Here is a 21,929-nt window from a genome sequence, read left to right on the forward strand (position 1 = left end):
AATTTAGCATAGATCGCGTCACTGCGTCAGTTCAAAAGTATAGGGGTAGGTGAGTAAGTTGGCAGACGGGCAGAAATAAACACGAATTCCAGCCAACAGAATGGAATTCCTGCTGTACGTGCGGTATAATAAACCTGCTGAAGTTACTGCAGCAAATTCCACATCGGCACAACAGCTGCTGCTGTTACCAACGAGGAGCAGCAGCCCACAGAGGCCTTTCCCCCTTTCCTCTGCCCCTTTATTACCACTTCCAAACTCCTTATAAATCAGCAAACATCAGTAAACGGCTGGGGAGGGCTGCAGAGCCATGGCACAAAGCTGAACACAAGCAGCCTGTGAGTGCAGCGCTGCTGAGGGGAGCGTGGCAAAATGGGGCTTCTGCTTCAGTGCCAGCTCTGCGAACACAGGGAGCCACATCCAGGAGCTCGAGAACAGAGCAGTGCATCAGTTCTGTCTCAGGTAACACCTGTTTTGTCCCAGCTTACGTGTGATGTCAGTACTGATTAAAGGTACAGTCTTCAGTCTTCCTCCTTCTCAAGTACGAAGCTCCTTGTTGCTCTGGAAAGCATTTGGCCAAATTTGAGTTTCAGTAAGCATGCTATGTGTGCCCACAAGGTGTCACCTGAACTGCCCTAAGAACAAGCCTGAGACTCCCGACCGCCTCCTGTATCAGCTAGCATCTGTCTTTTCCCGTAGGAAAAAGGCAAGGTGTCCATTAGAAGCTCTGATAACAGCACCAAACAGCACTGGCCACTGGAACTGGCAACTACAGACCTTGAAAACTGTCTCCATAAAATCCTGAATGTGTGGCTCTTGCTGAAATAGAATCAGTGAGCAGAAACTGAAGAAACACTTGAGAAAAAAAGCCTGCAATTGAAATACAACAATTGGTTCCAATATAACAACCCCACACTGTCCTTAACAACCCACTGAAGATCATGCAACAGAAAACTATTTCCAGGGAGGAAGCAAATCCTTCTTTTCCAAGCGAGATGGGTTCCCCTGCCCTGCACCCACCGATGAACTTGCCCACTGATGAGGTCTCCTACTGATATTAGCCTCTGTCTGTAAAGAAAAAGTCACACAACAAATCATACAGGCGTGCCATCTTGTGCCAGACTGGCACAGGGCCTTGTGAAATCCTTGAGCTCTTTCCTGGACAGTGAAGCAGTGAAAGAAGAAATAGCGTTCTTACTGCCTGTATAAGCTGGCAAAACATAAAATCCAATAGGAACTAGTTGGATCTCCAAAGTAAAATAAAGTCAAACCCAGTGTTGTGTGAACAGAAGACCATACAAAACATCTCAGCATCCACTAGAGAGTAAAACACCGTATAATGCGTGCAGAAATATACAGAAAGCACTTGCACTGGTATAAAAATATCCACAGTCCTCAGACAATGTAAACTGGTACAAAATAATTCCGAACAGTAACATATTTACAAAAGGACACGTTAATATAAAACAGTAAAACCAGGTTCACCCCCTCCTAGCCTCATGCACGGTACAGACATGCGGGCAGCCCATGAAAGGGCCACATGGACTGAGGATGAGCAGAGCCTTGACTTGCCTTTTGAACTTTTAAATCAACAGTGTCTGCTGCAGACCAGAGCCAGTGCTGTGCAAGTACAGCTGACAGGCAGCAGGAGGACAGAGGCAGGCAAAGCAGGGGAAAAACAGAATGAACAAAAAGCAAAACAAACCCCACAGAGCCTCAGGGATCTCAGGGCTCAGATCCTCTCAATCAACTGTTCAATTCCTTGCTCCTCCAGAAAGCCCAGCAATAGGCATAGCAAGGAAATGGTGCTACTGACAGGACTTCTTATAAGAGTATTGATGTTTGGTGGCTCTAGCAACCAGCAGACAGTAGCATAGTGATGCCTGTGCACAGGAGGTGACAATCAGTTGCTACGATAACAGAGGAGGCAGCAGGAGTGCAGAGAGGGGTTTAACAAGGAGGGGGGAGGGGCTAAGAGTACCTTGGGGAAGCAGCTGATTCCCAAAACGGAAACTTTCACCAGAGAAGTTAAGTACCAAGATCCCACAGTCCCCATGGCAACAAAACAAACCCAGAGGACCTCGGAAGTACATCTTTGGAGGACAAATGGGAGAAGCAAGGCTAGGAACCAGAAGCCTGAATTTGGCAGAAAGGGAGCTTTGCCAAGCTGGTGATCTTTGCTTCAGATCATGCATAAAACCTCCAGAAGACTGTCTTCCTTCCCCAGGTCTGCTGAGTCTGACTGTCCACAAAGTTCACTCTGCTCCTGCAACACATGCACGTTCAAGACCAAAGCTGGTCAAACCTTCTGCTTGCACAATCTAGCTGTTTCTTCAGACTCACAAAGGCAAAGCTTCACATTTTTGCCATCAGAGTAGATTTATGCAGTACTGTGTAAAACAAACCAGATTGAGATGCCCAGCTCACAGACTGCAGCACATACAGCAGGAATTGAGAAGCAAGGGAAAGGAAAAATGCATCATTAAGGCCGTTAGGGTTTAGTTGACAGGAAAAAGCAAGGTGTTTCTTTCCCACAGATAACTGTTTCAGTCCCACAACGCTGTCTGTATTTGGCCACAGAAAGCCAGGTGTCCATGCCAGCCGTCCGTGCACACAACGTGCATTACCCGCTGTTTGCAGAGAAGCCCTTTCTCTTGGCAGCTTGCGTTGGACTCCTTCCAGCACACATGCTTTTTGGTCACTCTCTGAGCTCAGCAGCCAGTCACAGGTTTCCATAGTGACAAGACCTAAAAGCTTGATTAATTCTCCCCATGGTCTTCTTCCACCCAGGCCACAATTTTCCCCTCCCATCCAGGAATGATGTCATCATCATGGAATACCTATGAAAGAAGAGTCCAGTCACATCTGAAGTCTGGTCACTGCTCTCCCACATGTGAATAGCATTAGAGGCAGGCATCAAGTCAGAGATCCAAGTTTCCAAGTTACAATTCTACAACACAGCTCACATAACACGCACCTCACCCAACGTTGACACATCTCAATGTTTTCAGATTTTAAGTTGAAAACCAGATCTGGCTCCTTCTTCAACCTTAACAGTCATTACTATTTTTTAATCAGAAAAAGTGAAATAAACACAGGAAACACATCTCTTATCCATCAGAACACAATTCCCATCTGTTTCTGCAGAATGGCTAAATAGTCAGCTGACCCTTCCCAAGGGAAGGTAGCCCTCTGCACTTGTCTTCATCAATTTGTGAAACAGGAACTACCCTGAATAACCTTTAATGAATCCAATCCATACCAACACCAGCTTAAGCTCAAACAGGTATAATTCAGCACACAAAGGAAAAGATGCACACAGATAAGATAAACACAGCTCCTCTGAAAGACCTTTAAAATGACGTAGGAGGATGTTTTTAAAATAAATGTTGCAACAGATTTCATAAAGCCACTGTAAGAGCCAGAAGCGTAGCCTGTGTTTTGCCAATAGCCTTTGCCTATAGGGCTCTGGAAACCCCAGACAAGCAGTCACGTTTGTATCATTGCTCTGGCTGAGGATAAAAACCATCTCATTTTTAGCTTCTCAGAAGAAGGAGCTTAACCTACAATTGTGGAACCTGGCTGTCTGTTTGGAGACACAAAGATTGTTTTAGTTTAGAAGTGATGTGAGCAAGGTCTCCAGGGCTGTGTCACAACACTGAACCCAGCAACGGCCAACAGCGAAATTGCACACCTACCTCCTCTTTGACTGTGCCAAACTCTGGATCCAGGGCTTTGAAGTGGTACCGGTGGGTTCCTTCACGATCAATAGCTACCTTAAAATCCTTCAGAGTCACTTCCCCTAACCTGCAAAAAGAATCCAACACTACCCTTAGTACCCTGGACAGGCTTCATCTCAAGTGTTATTGTATGGCATGCAGGGTCACAAGCACAAGTCAGGCTAAGCTCTCAGAACATAAGCCACAGGGATGTGAAGAGCGTGCCCCTCCAGGAACACTCCTGTCAACCCCAAGGTCCTCTTCAGAGGAAGAATTTCCTCCAAATTTTCTAGGAACCACCTCGAAACTGCCTTTCTCGCTTTCCCATTCGCACTGATTGATGTGTTTTTTGGCACAGGAGTCCTGTGCTATATGCCAGAACAGAACTGTTTGGATGCCTTCTCTTTGAAGTTAATTAAAAAACAAAAAATTTCCTAGGGTTCTAAAACAAACATATCAGCTAGGGGACTGCTTTCAGTCAGTGGTATAAAATCCAGTGCCTAAGTTAAAGGGAACCTGTGCTAGTGGTGACCATACCCAGAAGAGATCAGACTAATGTTCTCAAGGAAACAAGTACCTCCCAAATCAAAGCAAGGCAAAACTAAATCTCACCTCTTTGGTATGTTGACCATGAAAGGTGTGAGGGAGCGGTCAGTGAAGTACAACACTTTGGTGCAGGCACTGGTACTCATCACAGGTGTGCTGTGAGAATGAGGCAGTTCTGCAAGGAAAAGAACCCAGAGCACAATAATTGGAGAACAACCTGTCTCACACCACAACAGGAGACAAGAGATGCTCTCAGCATCAAACTTGCCATCAGGAACAAAGAATCTCCAGGTGGGATGAGATTCTTACAGAAGTGGCTATCCCTGAGAAGGACCAGGTATTCCTCTGCTTAATGAAAAGCTTTGGATTTTAAGGTAACAACAAATTCAAATGTGTCAGCTTATAAGATTTTCCTACCAATGCCTTCCAGGATTCCTATTCTACCTATTGAGGAGCTTGCTGCTTACCACCTACTCTACATGCAATGACAGGAAAACCCTTCTGGAAGAGAAGGTACTGGAGTGTAATCCATCCTACTGTCTAGGCAAACGACAGCACCACTTGCCTTCACTTGCAGATGCATAGAGCAGGATGGTCTGATTGATCACCATCATTAAAGGAAAAGGTTACCTATTTCCTCCCCATCTGTCCATTCAGCTTGCTCAGGATGAGTGTTTGTGCACATATTTTTCTTTGCTCATTTGTGTTTCTCTCCCCTCTGGATATTGCCTAGTTTCCCCTGCCCTTTCAGTGTGCTGTGCTGATAGCTGAAGCTTCACACTGAGGAACTCTACAATTTTAACTCTCAGCACGCAGAAAGCAGAACGGACACCAAGTTATAGGTTTTCTAACAAATTTTTGGAGCCACCTCTTAGAACTCTTTATACCTGAGAGATTTTAAGTTTATGGCCACAAAACTCAATTTTCCTGCTGCAGGGCAGGGGATGAAGCCTGCTGAGGCTTAATGAGAAAGGGAGAGGTACAGTACACATGCAGAGACCCTAAAATCTGCAGTTTATAGGAGAGCAGGGAGAACCCAACAAATCCTCCCCAGGCTCCCCTTCAGACTTCTGAGTATCTGTCTTTCCCCTCTACTCAGCTCTGGTGAGGCCACACCTCGAGTACTGTGTCCAGTTTTGGGCCCCTCACTGCAAGAAAGACATTGAGGCCCTGGAGTGGGTTCAAAGAAGGGCAACAAAGCTGTGAGGGGTCTGAAACACAGGGCTGATGAGGAGTGGCTGAAGGAGCCGGGAGTGTTCAGTCTGGAGAAGAGGAGGCTCAGGGGAGACCTCATTGCTCTCTGTAACTACCTGAAGGGAGGTTGTGGTGAGCTGGGGGTTGGCCTCTTCTCTCATGTAACAGTGATAGGACTGGAGGAAATGGCTTCAAGTTGCACCAGGGGAGATTCAGGCTGGACGTTAGGAAATACTGCTTTTCTGAAAGTGGTCAAACACTGGAATGGGCTGCCCAGGAAGGCGGTGGAGTCACCGACCCTGGAGGTGTTCAAGGAACGGTTGGATTTTGTATTGAGGGACATGGTTTACTGAGTACTATTGGTGATAGGTGGATGGTTGGACTGGATGATCTTTTCCAACCTTGGCGATTCTGTGATTCTCTCCTGCTTTTCTCCACATCCTGTACATGCAGGCTACCCTGTTGCTGGATGCTGCAATGCAGCTAAAAGATGGCCTCTGCCTTTCCCCAGTACCTGGAAAGCTCTACAGCTTCCCTCACAGACTTCCCAGGAAATACTTATAACCAAAGCTTGAAACAAACAGCCTTTACAATGAAAAGCAAATGTGGAGCTGCTGCAGCTGAAGCCACAAAACATGATGTCAGAAACTGTGCTATTCCACATACATGAAAGGAGCCAGACACTGTGGGGGAAGCAAGAAGAGAAAAATCTGTACAGTTATGCGTCCACTAGATGGTGCAAACCAGCAGGAAAGATGAAATAACATTACATTTCCAGCTCATCCCATGGGTAATTATTTCTACTGCAGTACTACCCAACTGGTTCAGACATTTCACAGCGTAATGGTGCTTCACAAAAAAGCTGCTATAGACGGTCTCTAATCTCCTTCCTTTGCCTGAACACCAAGCAGCCAAAGTGAGGATAGTGAGCTTTGGTGAAGGGCAGAACAGGTGGCAGATTCCCAAGGAGATGCTGCATCCCAGACTTTGCCCAGGAAAACTGAGGAATGAATTCAGGAAGAAGAGGAACTGAAAGACACTTACTGGAGTTTGGAGGCCAGGAGTCTCTACACTCATTTGTTGCTCTGCTTGCCGGCGACTTCCCCCGGATCTAGGATGTGAAACCAAAATAGTGAAAATGAAGTATTACTTCCCAGTTGGGAAGTGGTAGTTTAGTTCAAGGTTCTGTGTGAAGGGCAGAAATTAAGAAGCAAGCAGTAGGAAACCTTTACCCTTCTCTCTTGCCTCTTCTGTGTCTCCATGCGGTGTAACCGTTCCATCAGACTCGATATGCCCTGCTCCAGGCTGTCAATAGTGTGGTGCTGTGGATCGTGGCCACTGAAACTGTTCCTCAGGCTACGAAGTGCATCACGAACGAGCTGCAAGTCATTTGTCTTGCCAAGAGACCAAAAGCTAATCAGATTATCTCCAGGCTGCTTTCTTCCCATCTAAAGCCACAGGCCTTAGAAAGGAGAAATAGCCCTTAACAGATTCCAGGACACGTGGAGCCCTCACCTCAATCTGGCTGGGAAAACATCCCTCCATACACTTACCCCTTGGTGGGCTGTGGGAGCAGCTCCTTTTCCTGCTGTCTGAAGGAAGCCATTGCTCTGAGCATTGCGACTGCTATATGCCATCACCTGTTCAGTGGAAGATGCATGTGATGCCAGGAATACAAGTGTTAGGAATTCCCTATAGGTCTCAGTTTGCCAACTTCAAAGCGATGAGAGGGCATGAAAAAGATTTATTTACTTTCTAGTAGGTAAATGCATTCACTTAAGGAGTGTGGAGACAGTCCTATAGGCCAGAGCATAAGTGCGGTTTCTCACGTGTGGGTGAGGAAACACAGGCAGATACAGGAAATACCTTGTTACTGCCTCAGAGGACTCTTATAAACTCTAGACTGTGCAGGCACTGACAGATACTGGAGCTGGTGTTCTTTCCACCAAAACAGTTCCAAGTTCTCAATAGCTGTGTCACCAGGAAGAGGAGGAGATAAGAAGGTAAGTCCTGGCCTAGCTGCTAGCCTGCATTAGAGTTGGAGATAGAATCCAGGATTTCACTTAATCCTGTGCTCTCCTCATTGTTCCCTTATGATTTTGACACTAGAAGCTATGCCAGAGAGCTCACTGCTGAGAGCTGTGGTAAGATGGATGCTTTGTGGGAGTAAGCCTGCCTTGCTTAGGGCACAGTCAATTAGACTATATTGAGCTTGGCCTCTCTGGGATGGATATGATTTCTGAAGACAGGCAGCTAGAGAGTGCTGAATGCAAATACTAGTCCAACAGTCTGATGTGTCGACCAAAGCTTCTGCTTCCCATACCTCTTCAGCTTCTCTCTTCATGCAGTGAGCTAGCAGAGCCTCTTTGTGTTCCAGCTCCCACTCCAAATCCACCTGTAAAAGGAACAGAAGAACCAGCACAAAATGAGCCACAGAGGGAAAGTACCAGCTCTTAGGATATCAGCAGCCCACCTGGCTCCACACCTGCTGGTAACTGGCCTCAGAAAGTTGCCTAAGCATTTCATCCAGTTTGGTTTGATGCTGCTGTAAATGTCGGTCCTTCTGGCCCAGTTCCTTCTGTAACGGGAATCAAAGCGTGGTAAGGCTCACAATCATCATTATGGCAGGAATATGTACTCTATAGCTTGACCTACACAGTCTGTATCCTTTTAGCTAGATGTTAGATCTGAGTATCAAAGCCTTGTTTGAAAAGGTTACCTAGAGCCCCCCTGGCCAGTCAAGGTCCATGACTGAGGCCAGACAACTGATGCAGAGAAAACAGAATGATGAGGGATCAGTAGGCATCCAAGTGACAGACTCTAACCTGGCTTCTGCACATCAAACATTCAGCAAGCCAATAGCAAGACAATGAAAGATACACTATGAAGATGAGTTTGGGGAGGAACACAAGAATTATCTGATCCCTCCTTCTCATAGCAAACATGCATGGCTATTGCAACTTATTCACTGCCCACAGTGCCATTCCACAAGGCTGCCAGGGAGAGAGCAGTCACATTCACAGGAGAACCACCAGATACCGTCCCCAGCAAAGCCCCCAGTAAAGAGAGAGGTTCCATTACTTTGTATTCTGCCAGCAGCCTGTTTCTCTCTTCTACCTTCCTCTGAAGATCAACCTGAAGAAAAACCAATTAGGTGTGAAGTGTATATTCCTAAAGAGTTAGCAACAAGCTCTTTGTGCCTTGTGCTAACAGGAGGCAGGGTTTGAAGAAGCTAGACTGCTTTCCAGGGCAGCAAGCTTTTGAACAGGGCACTTCTGTCTTCAGGCAGACACCATGTTGGAGCTCCACCTGTCAACGTGCTACTTGTGAGTGCAGGGAGCGGTATAAGGAAGGAACAGTGCAACTGCACTGAAAACATCATGGGAGTCTCCTTGTTTCAGCCAAAGGCCTTTGAGTACAGGAAGTGGGGGGTGAGGAATGGGGAACTCCACAGCTGGCTAGTAGAGTCTGCAGTGTTTACTGCACAGACCTTTGACTGGTCTTTCACTATCCCATGACCTAAAAAGCTATGCTGCAACCACAAACCCCATCCTTTGGCTGCTGGAATTCCCAGGGCTGCCAAGCTCTTTCTTTCTAAAATAATCTCAGCAGCAGCATAGTGACTCACATTCTGATTGTGCAACTCTTCCCTGTCCATGTTTGCTCTCAGCAGTTCCTGCTTTAGCTGAAGAACTGAAGCATCCTGTTGAGCCAGCCTCTGCTGTAGAGCATCCTATGAAAAGACATTGATGGGTAAGTGCAAGACAAAGGCAGAGACCTTTCCATGGGAAGTGATCTAGATGTGATCTAGGCCTTACAGGCTAGACTCAAATGTTGTCAAAGGCCTGAGAGAGCAGAAGACATACAGACATCTGCTCCAACAGCCTCTCAGAGCCCTTCTGCCTTGCTCTCGCCCAGTGACAATTTCCCTGCTAACGGTTTAGATGTTTGTGACGGAGTGATTGCTTCTTCCTGAAGTTTCTGCTTCAGAAGTGTCCTGACAATTCTCCCTTATGGAAGAAAACAGCAGTGTCTTTGGAGGGTGTGTACAGCAGCCTACAGCTAGTTTCTCCAGCCACACAACTGCAGCAGCCAGAGGGTAGTAAGAGGCCAATGTCAGGGAGGGACACAAGGAAACAAATTCTCAGCATGATCTAATTATGCAATGAAATCCTCTCTGAAGAGGCCACAGTCAGTACTAATTCTGTAATTCCTAACTCAGTTAGAAATTGCCCAGAAACTGAGAGCTCCACCTTGGATAGGTGCTGCTGTCTTCCTTCACAGAAAGCTGACAGGCAGCTCTAAAATACCTCTGCTTAGGAGCAGATTATGAGTGTTCATAACTCTAAAGGGAGAAACTGAGCAAAACAAGCCAAAAAGGTGAAGAATGCTGCGGCTGAAGAGGACAAGGATACTCCCTCTTGTCAAGAGTTTGTTTGGCTGATCCTACTGCGCCTACTCCAACCCTGAAGACAGAAACAGAACCCAGGACGCCTCACTCCTAGTGACTTTAACTGCAGTCTCTCCCAAGAACCAGAAACAGAGCATAGAATACCCTTCCTCCAACTGCCCTAATACAGCTCCTTCCATTCTCTTGGATTCCACAGAAATGTATGATTGCTGACTGCCCTACTCCTGGGCTGCAGCAAACTCCAGAGCTTTAATGTTTATATATTTGATGAAGTGTCCCTTTCCTTACCTTTATCCCCTGTAGGTTTCGAGCTTCTTGTTTGTATTTCAACAGCTCCTTCTGTAAATCCAAAAGAATTTGATTAAATTGCATCTTTTCACCTGTTCAGATTCAACCCATGCCTGTGTTCTCCTTTTCCCACACGCAAATCAAATAAGCAGCTCCTTAAGCCCCTGTTATTATAGGTGTGAGAGAAAAAAAGAAAATCAATTCCTCTAACCTTTAGGTCTTGATTTTCTTCCACACTCTGGTCCAGACGACTTCGGATTATGATCTGAACACAAAAACCCATGATTATTACTGTGTAAAACACCTGCCTGTGGCAGAATATTACCTAGAGCTGCTCAGTTAGAGAAACCTAAGTACAACAGTGTGCTCACCAGCTGCTCTTCTGGGCAGGCTCCATGTTCACAAAGTTTAAAGGACCCTTCCTGCTCATCCTCAGGTAAAGAGCCATTGAGCAGTAAAGCCTGAGAGGATGAAGGAAAAAAAAAAAAAAAAAAAAAAAAAACTCTTCAGAGGTTTTTAAAGGAAAAACAGGTTAACTACAGACCTGGCTAACAGTCGGACATATCAACAGTTTCTAGAAGCACAGCATTAACTCCATAAGCAGATCCAAGTAGGCCATGTCTATGGGAAGACGCCACAATCTCCATAGTAAACTGAATCCAGCCTTAAGGATAGATAATCCTGTACTGTAGGAAGTGTGACTGGCAGGACTGGTTTACTCTAGTTGGTGTTTTTTACATTGACCTTTCTGTCCCAAGCTTCTAGGACTCAAAGACATACGGGTACGTGCCAGGATGTTGCAAGAGTCAACAATTTAAAGTAATGCCTTTTTTTTTTCCCCTTAAATTACTTTTCTACTTTATTTAAATTCTATAGCTACAAACAAAAATTTGCAGCAATACTCCAGTCCAGCTCCAAAAGACTCAAGGTTCTGCCTGCTGACAGAATCTTCCCCCTGAGTGCTGCAACTGCTGCTGAATAGCAAACAGCCAGCAATCTGCATTCAGTTAATGCAAAGGCTCTTAGGGAAACCATTCCCTGAGTGCAACCCAAAGTCTGCCCAGCAGGACATTGAAGCAAGAGTCACATAAGAACATAAAAAACTGTTGTGGTTTTAGCTCCTTATGGGGCATGCATAGATCAGGCCCCTGTATCTCAGTCAAACTTTAATGAACTGGCAGCTCTAAAATGCTGCACGGGGCGGGGGGAGAATAATCAATTAAATCAATTTCTTGGCTAGCAATATCAGCTGCCTCTTCCTACTCCTAGATGATAAGGGAGCAGCAGTGCCAGCTGCTCACCCTCACTCCTGAGACATGGGGCCAGGGATGGAAGAACTGGACGTGCCAGTCCTTCCTGCGCTGTCTCTCCCTGCTCCCAGTGGGCACATAATGCAACCGGATTTTACCAGTGCATGAGCATATATTTTCTTTTGGAGCCTTTTGTGTCCTGCCTATTGTCCACAGGGAAAGCCCCTCCCGGCTGCCTATGCTTCTCAGACAATCTCTGCTTTGTTTACTGGCACATAAATATTTACAATTCAAAGCCAGGATGGTTCCCAGCACAAACAGAAAGGAATATTCCGAGAGAGTTCAGGGTCTTTACCATATGGAACAGGGGCTCTATTCCCCACACAGAATCACACAAACATATTGGGCTGAGGGTCATTTGGTCACCAAGGGACTGGAAAAGGGCAGTGAGAAAAAGGTCCCCCAAATAAATGGTCATTGGCTGAAGAGGGGTGTGCTAAACATTATAGTTCAGCCCAGTTCACTGAAAGACTGATGCACACCTATGTGCCCCTTGACCAGCCTGTGAATCTTCATTGATTTCTCAACATTTCTTGCCTCTCTGCATTACTTCTGATCACAAGTCACAGAAAGACCGCTCTATTCTTCCAGACTGCTAACAAAACCTGCAGGCTGATAAGTGCTCTGGTGAAGAATGGGAACCTCAGCCCATGGGAAAACACTACTGCATCTTTACCATTCTGCATGGTAATGTATCTGCTTTGCATGGCAATAGCATACAGAGGTCAGAGACACAGAGCCACCATCCCCACTAACCAACTGACTTCCTGACAACTGCCCCAGGAGACCTCCCTGGGCCACGACTCTTCCTCAGCTCTCAAGTTCCAGACTCAGATGCAAGATAATTTACACTCCAGCTACAGCTGAAGGAAAGAAAATGAGTGCGTACCGAAAAGCTGTCTGAGAAGAATATCTATTACCTGCAAACCTGAAATCATCTTCTTTGCTTCCTCCATTTCCTTTTCCAAATGATCCTGTTGTTCCAATAGCTGCTCCTCCCATGAATTCTCCAAACATGACCCTAGGTTCCCTGCTTGCCATTCAGGTTGGAAGTGAGATTCTATCTCTTCTGGAAGAAAGAACAACTGAATGTTTCTTAAGGCCATTCATTACATAGATAGAAAAGACTTGCACAACACTAATTGCCTGCTGTCCATAATGTCAATCACATACAAACTGGCATCAAGGAAATTGCTACAGGTGTTACAAGGTTTCATTCCTCATTCTTCATGCAAAGGAAATTTTCCTGAATATGCCTGCATCAAAGACGATCAGTATCCTTCCCCTCCATTAACTTTGCTGTACCTGCTGAGGTTTGATGACTACTTAGTTGCTACTTAGTTGATCAAAGATGAAACTAGTCAGCTCAAGCTGCTGTGCATCAGCAGGCACACAGCTGCAGTACCCAAATGAGAGGGCAGCAAGTACACAGAGTGCTGCTAATAATTTAAAGAGCCTGCCATGGCCTGCCAGCTAATCCACCTGCTGAGGTAGTCATCAAATACTTTTAGAAAAGCAGTGAAGCAGACTATACTGGCTGAGGCAGCAAAGTATTTCCTAGGAGAGCTTCTGCCATTTGCTCTTGGGACAGAGTCTAACCAGAAAGAGCTGTTATTAAGCTGCATTCCTGGAAAGGAGGAAAAAAAAGTCACTTCAGAAACTTCTTTGAAAGCATTTCCCTCAATCTGTATGAAAATTTCAAGTGTAAACTGATCATATCACAGGGCATTTGTGGAAATACAGCAATAACTTCAATGAAAATACAACAACACTTCAACTCCTTTCAAAGAGTCACTCAACCTATGTGTAGATGCACTGTAAACACAGACTCCTCCACAAAATCAAGATCTGCATCATAGGCTTTACAGATTCACATGGACTGTGTCTTTAGGAATTTTATTTTTTCTCTCAACACAGCCTAATGATACTGTGATTAAAGCACTCACCCTACAGTGAAAGTTATATGTGATTCTTAAACCTTCTCCAGAACATTTTGTTTTCCAAGTATCGCTTAGCAAGCCCTCACAAACGTTGTCATATTACTGGCACCACTGTACTGTTAGAAGTTTTTGAGATTTTGCTTTATGTTTAGTTGCCCAGTGTCCCATTCTCTGCAGAGAATTCATGCTCTCTCTATATGCATTTCAGTCTCTGGTGAACTTTTCAGTAAACAAATGCAAACAAATCCCAGTGAAAGTGTGAGCTGTTAAGCGCTATCAGCAAACTACCTGTTTTAGTTTCTGCTTCCTCAGTGTGGATAATCACAAATCCTGCTTTCTCCTCTGACTGGGTTACAGTGGATTCGCTCTTCGTGCTATGGACAGGACTGGGTGATGTGAGACTGCAGAGGAAACAGTTATTTCAGTGCACTGATCAACACCACTCTCAGCTAAAAGCAAACATGCAGGAAATCTTGTTAAGAGAGTTTTCTGCATAACAGGCAGGGAAGTCATCAGCAAACTGAAGCAGGCACATAACTCACACAGAGGTAATAAAGGTCTGCTCAGAAGCAATTTATAGCAAGTCTTGCATACTGCAAGCTAAACAAAAAGCCACCTTAGCTTTCTTCGTGTCTCATTTCTGGGCTTTAAAAGCATCAATGCAATAAGAAAACAAACTTGAAATTCCAAAGGCAAAATATTTTTAAATGTCAGATAGCACTCATCCAGGACATCCCTGGTATAAAGATCTTGAAAGTACCCTAATAGCTTCATTGGAGCCATCTCAGATGACTGTGAGGTCCAAACACTCAACCTTTTCTCAGAAATTCTTCTGAAATGCATCACCCAGACAACATCAAAAGGTGGCTGAAGCTCACTGACCCATTCAGCATACCTCCCAAGTCTCAGGAACTAATCCTTGCAAGTGTAAGCAGGAGTTAATTTTTCATTCTCAACATGGAAACAAAGCACAGAGAACAAAAGGGAAACAATGTGGAAGTAATAGAATAGGTTCAGAAAAATAAGACACTCCAGCAGCTTGCCTTCTGCATCTTCCCAGCACTGCTGCTACATATTCCACAGCTCTCCCAGAATCAGAAAAGCTTTGCAATATAGATGAAAACTACTTGCTAGCATCTCTGGCTCATCCATTACCAAAGTTAGCGCTGGCTTATTTTTCATTTACACCACAGACCTTAAAACAACCTACTTTTAAAGGTCTAAAGAGAGTGGACTTTCACCACATTAAAGGAAGAGATGAAGGCAATTTAGTAAGTGAAAAATTAATCACCTTCTAATGGGGATCTCTAACAGTCACGGTGCTTGTTCTGTCCTGCTCAAACAGGGTGTGTGTGGTTGTTTAAGGGCTCCAGGCCACCTAACTTTGCCCAAGGGTTTACCTTCAGGAAGACTGCATTACACCAATACTTAATTAGACACATTTTATATACAACATTTTCAACCATTTGCTTGTTACTGCTTGTCACTGAATGGATACACAACGTAAAATAATTGTCTGAGAGCCCAGTAAGTATAGCTGGGTTTGCGTTACACAATAAGGATCATAGGTGGAGCTTTCAAATAGCACAAGCACAAAGCAGGAGCTCAGCTGATCTAACATGTCCAGTATCAGAAAGACTTTTTTTTTTTTTTTTTCCTATGAGCCAGAGATCTTCATTTCTCCTCCCCAAGGAGACTCTGAACATGCCATCATCCTGATATGGCCACTAGGAAGCACACTGCTGGTTCTCATGCACGCTAAAGGTGAAAGGATGAGAGATGTCCAAGAAAAACAGTATTAGCAACTATTGGATGAGAAGGTGACAAAACTGAGGTATGAGCAGAGAACAGGAAGGAAAAGTGAACAGAACATGCAGGATAAAAAAAACAAGGGGATGCAGAACATGGAAATAACATTCCCCCTCTTCCCAGGTTCACTCCTCTCAGAACTGGATCCACAGCCCAAATGAAATACAAGCGCCCTCAGCAGGGGCAGGGATAGGCTGAACTGTCACCACAGGTTTTCACACCATATATTATTACAGATAATCACTTCAACATTCCTATGCCCACAGTCCCCCTTTTCGGCAGCTTCCTTATTTTAAGAGCCAGAGAGCCCACATGGCACCAGAAACAAATTCTAAACCCACATCAAACAGTGAAAGTGACACTGAAACGTGCGCAGATGCCTGATAAGCAGTAGCAGAGGTCAGGTGGTCCCATTCATTATGCCATCAATGAATTAATGCTGAAAACATTGCTACGCTTTTTCTACTAGTTGCCAAGTCACTTAGAGCATTAAATATCCACTTACCCGACTTTCCCTTAAAAGTATATCATAATTCGTGATCAAGGCATGCAGAAATACACTCTGGGAAATTAAAGCTATTTCAGTTTTATGATGCAAACTGTTCCACTTTATTCCTTTTACCACCTCTTGGATTCTTAACCCACAAATCCTTGCTCAGCTGAGTCCCAGAGATGTCAGTATCTGCACAGCCCAGGCTTCAGGAAAACAGCCCCAATGATAAGCTTGAACTCCCACAATTTTAATAAGCACTTCACCCCTGCGGTTTCAAATGACAACGGCAACAATCGCTCACCATTTGACCTGCTTCCCTCCCATGATCCCACTTTAACCTTTCGCCTCACAGAATTTGTTTCCTGGGAAGCCTCAGGATTCGGGCTACAGACATGCCTCGTTCCTTCACATGCTCAGACTTCATTGCAGAAGATGCCAGCTCCTGTCAAACTACTGGAGAAATATTTACAAGCCAGACTGCTTCACATTAGCTGAAATGTTCATAGCCAAAAAAAAAAAAAAAAAACCCAAAAAAACCCCCAAAAAACCTCAGGGTCTTTGCAAGAAACCGTCTGATGGCAGATTAGCAGCCCCTGCGCACAGATTTGATTGCAGAGTCAGGAAATTCTGCTGCCTGGGTTTTGCTTCTGCTGATTTTCCTCCCAGGTTATTTGTCTCTTGCTGCTGCATTTTGGTCAGCTGCACACCCAGTTGTTTGAATCACAAGACTGATCTGGTTCGCCAGTGGCGTTTCTCATCCCATTCTGTCTTCTTCAGACTCCAAGCACCTGCTGCAGATGCCAGTGAACAGCCAAGAGAAAGTGCCCCTGCAGGCAGTGGGTTCCCTGCTCCTCCAGACTCAGATATTGGCTCAGAAGACGGCATGCAGTCCTTCCCAGCCGTGCGCACGGCTCCTTTTCCTCGCTGGCTCCAGCTCCTTCTCCCTCCTGCTGTCACACGGCTGTGCGAGGCAGAGCCTTTCTCCGAGATGCCTGCCTCAGGGAGGGGGAGGGAGGGCTGGTGGAAAGGGAGGGAAGAGGAGGAGGGATGCGCAAGGAGCTCGGTGGCCTGGGAATCAGCCTGGTTTTGGTAAAATTTCCATGAATCATTGCTGTTACATATGGTTATTAGATATCTTGTTTCTGGGAATTCTGACATTCAGGCTGTGAACTCCCTGAAGGGTTAATGCAGAAATTAGCTGATAGGAGAGGAAGTGTTGCCCTGGGACAGGCTCAGCAGCAGCACAATTATTAGGAGGGGGTGGCTGCTGGTACAGACATCATCTCACTAATACAATGGCTTGTTTCCCAGCCAGTTCACAAAGCTAAGCTCAGAAATTCCTCTGTAAGAGAAGAGAAACGAGAATCTAACTTTCACCACAGAACCTGCCGCCAGCAGAAGACACTGCCAGGAGCCAGAGGTCACGTTGCTCCTGGTTTTTTTGGGCACACCACTGACTAGAGCTAGAAGAAAGCAAGGTCACTGTGAGCATCAACACATCAAAACAAGATACAGAGTTTCGCTGCTGCTGAGTCTTATTTCTAAGGCACCAGGCAGGGACTGGTGCCCTGTAACAGGGCAATATATATATATTCCTGATTTCATAAGACTTGGTATAAATAGATCCTTCCCCGCTTGGCAGTTCCTCCTGCAATTCAGCAGCCAACCTGTGTGTTTGTAATTGCTGTGCCTCTGGTGAACAGCATTGGATAAGCCCCAATCTGCTTTCTCCTTGCTCACACACAAGTTCTGTAGCTGGCAGTACTGGAGGCTACAGTGAAAAGTTTTCCTGCCTGGCAGCTTGGATCTATTCCTCAGCTGGGGTCTTGCATGCAAAAAAAAAAAGTCCAAGGCATCATCGTGCCTCCTCTGTCAGCAGCCCTCACAGCTACGGTCTTGTCCTTGGGCGACAGAGACCCCAGCACTCACATCTCTCTCCCAGTCTGTCTCCTAGCTGATAAACACAGCACAGATTCTGACCCTCACCTCTGAGGTAACAAAAATCCGCACGATAGCTAGGGAATATTGGTATTCTCTAGATACTGTGATTAAAATTTAATTACATATTGCAGCATATTCCCAGTTTTAATTAAAATTGTTTTAGCCCCAGCTTGATCCAATCTCTGATCATTTCCTGATGAGCTGCCAGTAGCTCTCCGTGCATCCCATAGCACAGGATTAGCAAAACTGTAGGATAAGAAAAACACTGGGTAGCCTGCAAAGGCTCAGGCCCCCCCTTCTGCTCCTTATGCACAGATAAATGAGCAGACTGATTGCTGAGAACAATTTTGGGTAGTTTCAAGATTTTAAACTCCAGATAAGCAGCTCCTATTAATGAAATGAGGCAACACGAAGAGTGTTTCTGTGCTTTTCTTCCTTATTTCTTCCCAAGCATCACACAGTGTTTCCAGAATTAGACCACTATAAAGCTTTGCCAAACACATCAGCCCTCACTATTTTGGCCCCAGGCCTCTATTCACCCACATCAGCTCACATTTACAATGCCTGCAAGATGCACTATGCTCCACAATGTAGAGATGTGCTATTTTTTCCTCCTGAAAACAAAACACTTAAAAGTTCCAAACAGAAACAGACTAAAAAAGTGCAAGAGTTCTCACTAAAAAAGCTAGACAGTTTATTTCAGATTTTCAGCTGGATAGCACAATATTTTCTGAATCCACAGTAAATTTTAGAAGTCAGTGTTATCATAAAGGCTCTCACCATGTTATGTTATCAGCAACAATATCACCATTACCATATGGCAAAAGAACTCTTGGCACTGCAGGGAAAAAGCAAAGCAATGTAGCATGTGCACACACAGTTTCGCTGAACAGCAAAATACAGCCACAAACTGCTGCTGTCCAAGAACACCTGCCTGACAGGACAGGGGAGCACCTGTAAAATATGGCTACATTAAAATGAACAGTGAGTGGAGGGAGGTAGCATAGCTCAGTCACTGTCCTGCTGAGATCACAGTTCAAGAATTAACACCAAAGTCCTGTGACATTAACCATAATCTCATGTCATTAGTGATAGGACCAGACGGAATGGCTTCAAGCTACGGCAGGGGAGATTCAGGCTGGACATTAGGAAGTATTACTTTTCAGAAAGGGTGGTCAGGCACTGGAATGGACTGCCAAGGGAGGTGGTGGAGTCACCGAGCCTGGGGGTGTTCAAGGAAAGGCTGGATGTTGTGCTGAGGGACATGGTTTAGTGGGAGCTATTGGGAATAGGTGAACGGTTGGACTGGATGATCTCTTAGGTCTTTTCCAACCTTGGTGATTCTATGATTCTATAATTCTATGAAATGCTGTGTTCTGGACCAGAATTTTCTTTCATCTCCCCCTGGAGCAACAACTTCGAAGTACACTCTGCTGACATCATGTGGAGGCACTGGCTCACAGGGAGTTTCCACACCCATTCAGACATGTGTGCCTATGTTTAAAGCAGACCTCACACTAACACACAACAAATTTTGAGTACAAATGGTTGTGTTGTTTTTGGTTTTTCCTTTTTCTTTCATTCTTCTCTGTTGGACAAGTGATCCTAATGCTCAGGTATTCAGAGGCCTCTTTATAGTATGGAGCTGAGAAATTCTGTGTCCTGTGAAACTGTCAGTGGCAATCAGCCCTAAGAAAATGAACCTCCTCACACCTGCACAAACAGGGCAAATGAGAGCCCAGCTGAGACTCTCAGGGAGCGGCCCTGGCAAGAGAAGCAATGAAATTGAGTTGGGGCTTACAGTGGGAACAGGAAAGTGTGATTCAAAGAGCTGCAACCATGCCCACACAGCTCTTAGTGTGCTCCAGAAGAGCTTAAATGGAGCAAAGCATTGTACCCAGAGGGAAACCTAATATGCTCAGTCAGTGTGCAAGCTAGTTTCTCGCTATCTGGGGAAAAAGAGAAAGGCTGTCCTTTACTAGGAATCCACCCATAGTAAATCAGCTCCCCCACCATAATACAGTTTTTCTTCTGCTGTCTCTCCTATATCCATGAAAATAAACATAGACACATGTTCTCCCTTCCCCCTCCCTGCTGAAGTAAATGGGGGCAGAGTTCTGAGTTATTCCCCAAAGCAAAGAGGAGTGAGAAGAGCATGCAAGGCACCAGTGTGTGTGTTCTGACTGGCACACACTAACCAGGTTAACAACTGCAAGTTTTACCACCTCATACTGGAAATGATGTTACATGATGCCACTTTAACCAGTCCTGGCTTCTGCAGACTATTTTTTAGAAAGCTTTCCACTTCTCCCAGTTTGGTGCTGCTTAACTTGTGCAGTGAGGAAACTGAAGGCTGTTTATAGCACAGAACACGTACTTCTCAAGATCCAAGTCCTGTTTTAAAGAACAAAGCCAACTCCAATGGAAACCATAGTGAACTCTGACTTTTGAGGCATCAAAGCACTATGCAGGAGATTTTTCAGCCAAATAGTTAAGTATTGCATTTTAGATTGAAAGCCTGGAGGATAGAAGGGTAATAGAGATAACTGCAAATCTAGAAACAGTCGAAACTGCTGGATGAGGACATGATGGTGATGAAGACAGCTGTAGATCTCCCAGGGACTGCCAGACTGGATTAAACACTGGTGTGTTTCTCTGACTGCTGTTCAAATCCACATGCCCCTCACTTCTATTTCCACAGGTAACAACATTTGCTTGGTTTAAGTTCCTTTCCTCCACATTTTTTCCATCACAATAACAAAGGGCATTTTAGGCAGTGCCTGACAAATGAACGTGAGAGGTCATGACTTGGCAATAAAATTCCTTACCTGGAGGACTGGGGCTCCAAGGGGATGTTATGCTGCCCTTCATACTGCTGCACCAGTGCTCGAACACTCCAGTAGGGGGTTTCAATCTCCTCATCCATACTGCTGTTTCTGGAATTAACGATCACAGAATGAGTGATGATGCCTCATCTAGTAGGGGGCAGAAATTCTTTTGGTCTCCAAGGAGGAAGGGAAGAAAGCTAAAGGCAGGAAGGAGGGAACATCTAGAAAACTTCCTACTAAGAAAGCTTTCTTACAGGGAGCTCTACTTCATCATCTTGGTGAGAGGAAAACAAAGGCAAACAGAACCCCCCTTTTAAACTCAAGAATCATAGTATCATTAGGATTTAGAGGTGGGTTTTTAGAGTTAGGGTAGTATGGTTAGGTTGAGGTTGGACTTGATGATCTTGAAGGTCTTTTCCAACCTGAGCAGTTCTCTGATTCTCTAATTAGGGTCGAAGATCATCTAGTCCAACTGTCCACCTACCACCAACACCCGCTGGGTCCTCTCCCTCCACACAGCCTTCCAGCCACTCTGCCCCAAGCCTGCAGTGACCAGTCACCAGCTGGATGCAACTCCATTCACCACCACTCTCTGGGCCCAGCCATCCAACCAGTCTTTACCCAGCAAAGATCACACCTGTCCAGGCCAAGGGCTGCAGCTTCTCCAGGAGAATTCTGTGGGAGGCAATGTCAAAGGCTTTGCTGAAGTCTGGTAGACCACATCTACAGCCCTTCCCTCATCCCCCAGGCAGGTCACCCGGTCATAGAAGAAGGTGAGTTTGGTCAGGCAGGATCTGCCTTTCATGAACCCATGCTGGGTGGGTGTGATCCCCAGGTTGTCCTGCACATGCCATGAGACTGCAGCCAAGATGATCCAGATGATGCTTACATAACCTTTCCTAGCACCAGGGTCAGGCTGACAGGCCTGTAGTTCCCCCAGATCCTCCTCATGACCTTTATAGATGGGCATCCCATTAATAAGACTCCATTCAGCTGGAACCTCTCCAGATGACCAGGACTGCTAATAGATGATGGAAAACAGCTTGGCAACCACATCTGCCAGCTCCCTCAGCAGCCCTGAGTGGATCCCATGGATCCCACCTGGCGCCAGGAACTTCTGTCAGTCCAAGTGGAATAGCAGGTCTCTAAATGTTTCTACCTGAATTGTGGTGGGGTTTGTTCTGCTCCCCACCCCAGACATTCGAGTCAGATAACTGGTCTGAATATTAAAGACTGATGTAAAAAGAAGGTGATGCATTCATCCTTAATTCTGTGACTACAGAACCAGAAAAGCTCTGTAAAGGCAAGGAAAAGAGCAGAATTTGCAAACAGAATAAAGACTTTTTCTGTGATGAACTCTTGACCCAATATCTTTGCAAGATAAATCTTTAACATTTAATAAAAGATATTAATTAAAACAAAACAAAAAAAAAAACCAAAACAATTTCAACCT

General features: G+C 45.3%; 1 protein-coding gene across 7 annotated transcripts in view; it reads right to left on the minus strand.

Moving 5' to 3' along the window:
* Positions 1-34: 34 nt before the first annotated feature.
* The window catches only part of DIXDC1 (DIX domain containing 1), a 30,467-nt gene continuing 8,572 nt past the window's right edge, over positions 35-21,929 (minus strand). For 2 of the 7 annotated variants that reach the window (XM_048968135.1, XM_048968140.1), the window contains exons 5-21: positions 21,098-21,151; positions 20,477-20,584; positions 13,694-13,806; positions 12,386-12,534; positions 10,527-10,616; positions 10,367-10,420; positions 10,156-10,206; positions 9,085-9,189; positions 8,538-8,591; positions 7,930-8,034; positions 7,780-7,851; positions 7,010-7,096; positions 6,689-6,850; positions 6,501-6,567; positions 4,329-4,437; positions 3,696-3,804; positions 35-2,837 (exon numbers count right to left, since the gene is read on the minus strand). In XM_048968135.1, coding sequence (XP_048824092.1) covers positions 2,757-2,837; positions 3,696-3,804; positions 4,329-4,437; positions 6,501-6,567; positions 6,689-6,850; positions 7,010-7,096; positions 7,780-7,851; positions 7,930-8,034; positions 8,538-8,591; positions 9,085-9,189; positions 10,156-10,206; positions 10,367-10,420; positions 10,527-10,616; positions 12,386-12,534; positions 13,694-13,806; positions 20,477-20,584; positions 21,098-21,151 — 1,570 coding nt within the window. In that variant the 3' untranslated portion in view covers positions 35-2,756. Of the gene's footprint in view, positions 2,838-3,695; positions 3,805-4,328; positions 4,438-6,500; positions 6,568-6,688; positions 6,851-7,009; positions 7,097-7,779; positions 7,852-7,929; positions 8,035-8,537; positions 8,592-9,084; positions 9,190-10,155; positions 10,207-10,366; positions 10,421-10,526; positions 10,617-12,385; positions 12,535-13,693; positions 13,807-16,008; positions 16,729-20,476; positions 20,585-21,097; positions 21,152-21,929 lie in introns of those variants that run through there. The other 5 variants (XM_048968136.1, XM_048968137.1, XM_048968138.1 and 2 more) reach the window with 5 other exon arrangements.

Source organism: Lagopus muta, chromosome 22 (genome assembly GCF_023343835.1).
Source record: "Lagopus muta isolate bLagMut1 chromosome 22, bLagMut1 primary, whole genome shotgun sequence".
NCBI classification, from domain to species: domain Eukaryota; kingdom Metazoa; phylum Chordata; class Aves; order Galliformes; family Phasianidae; genus Lagopus; species Lagopus muta.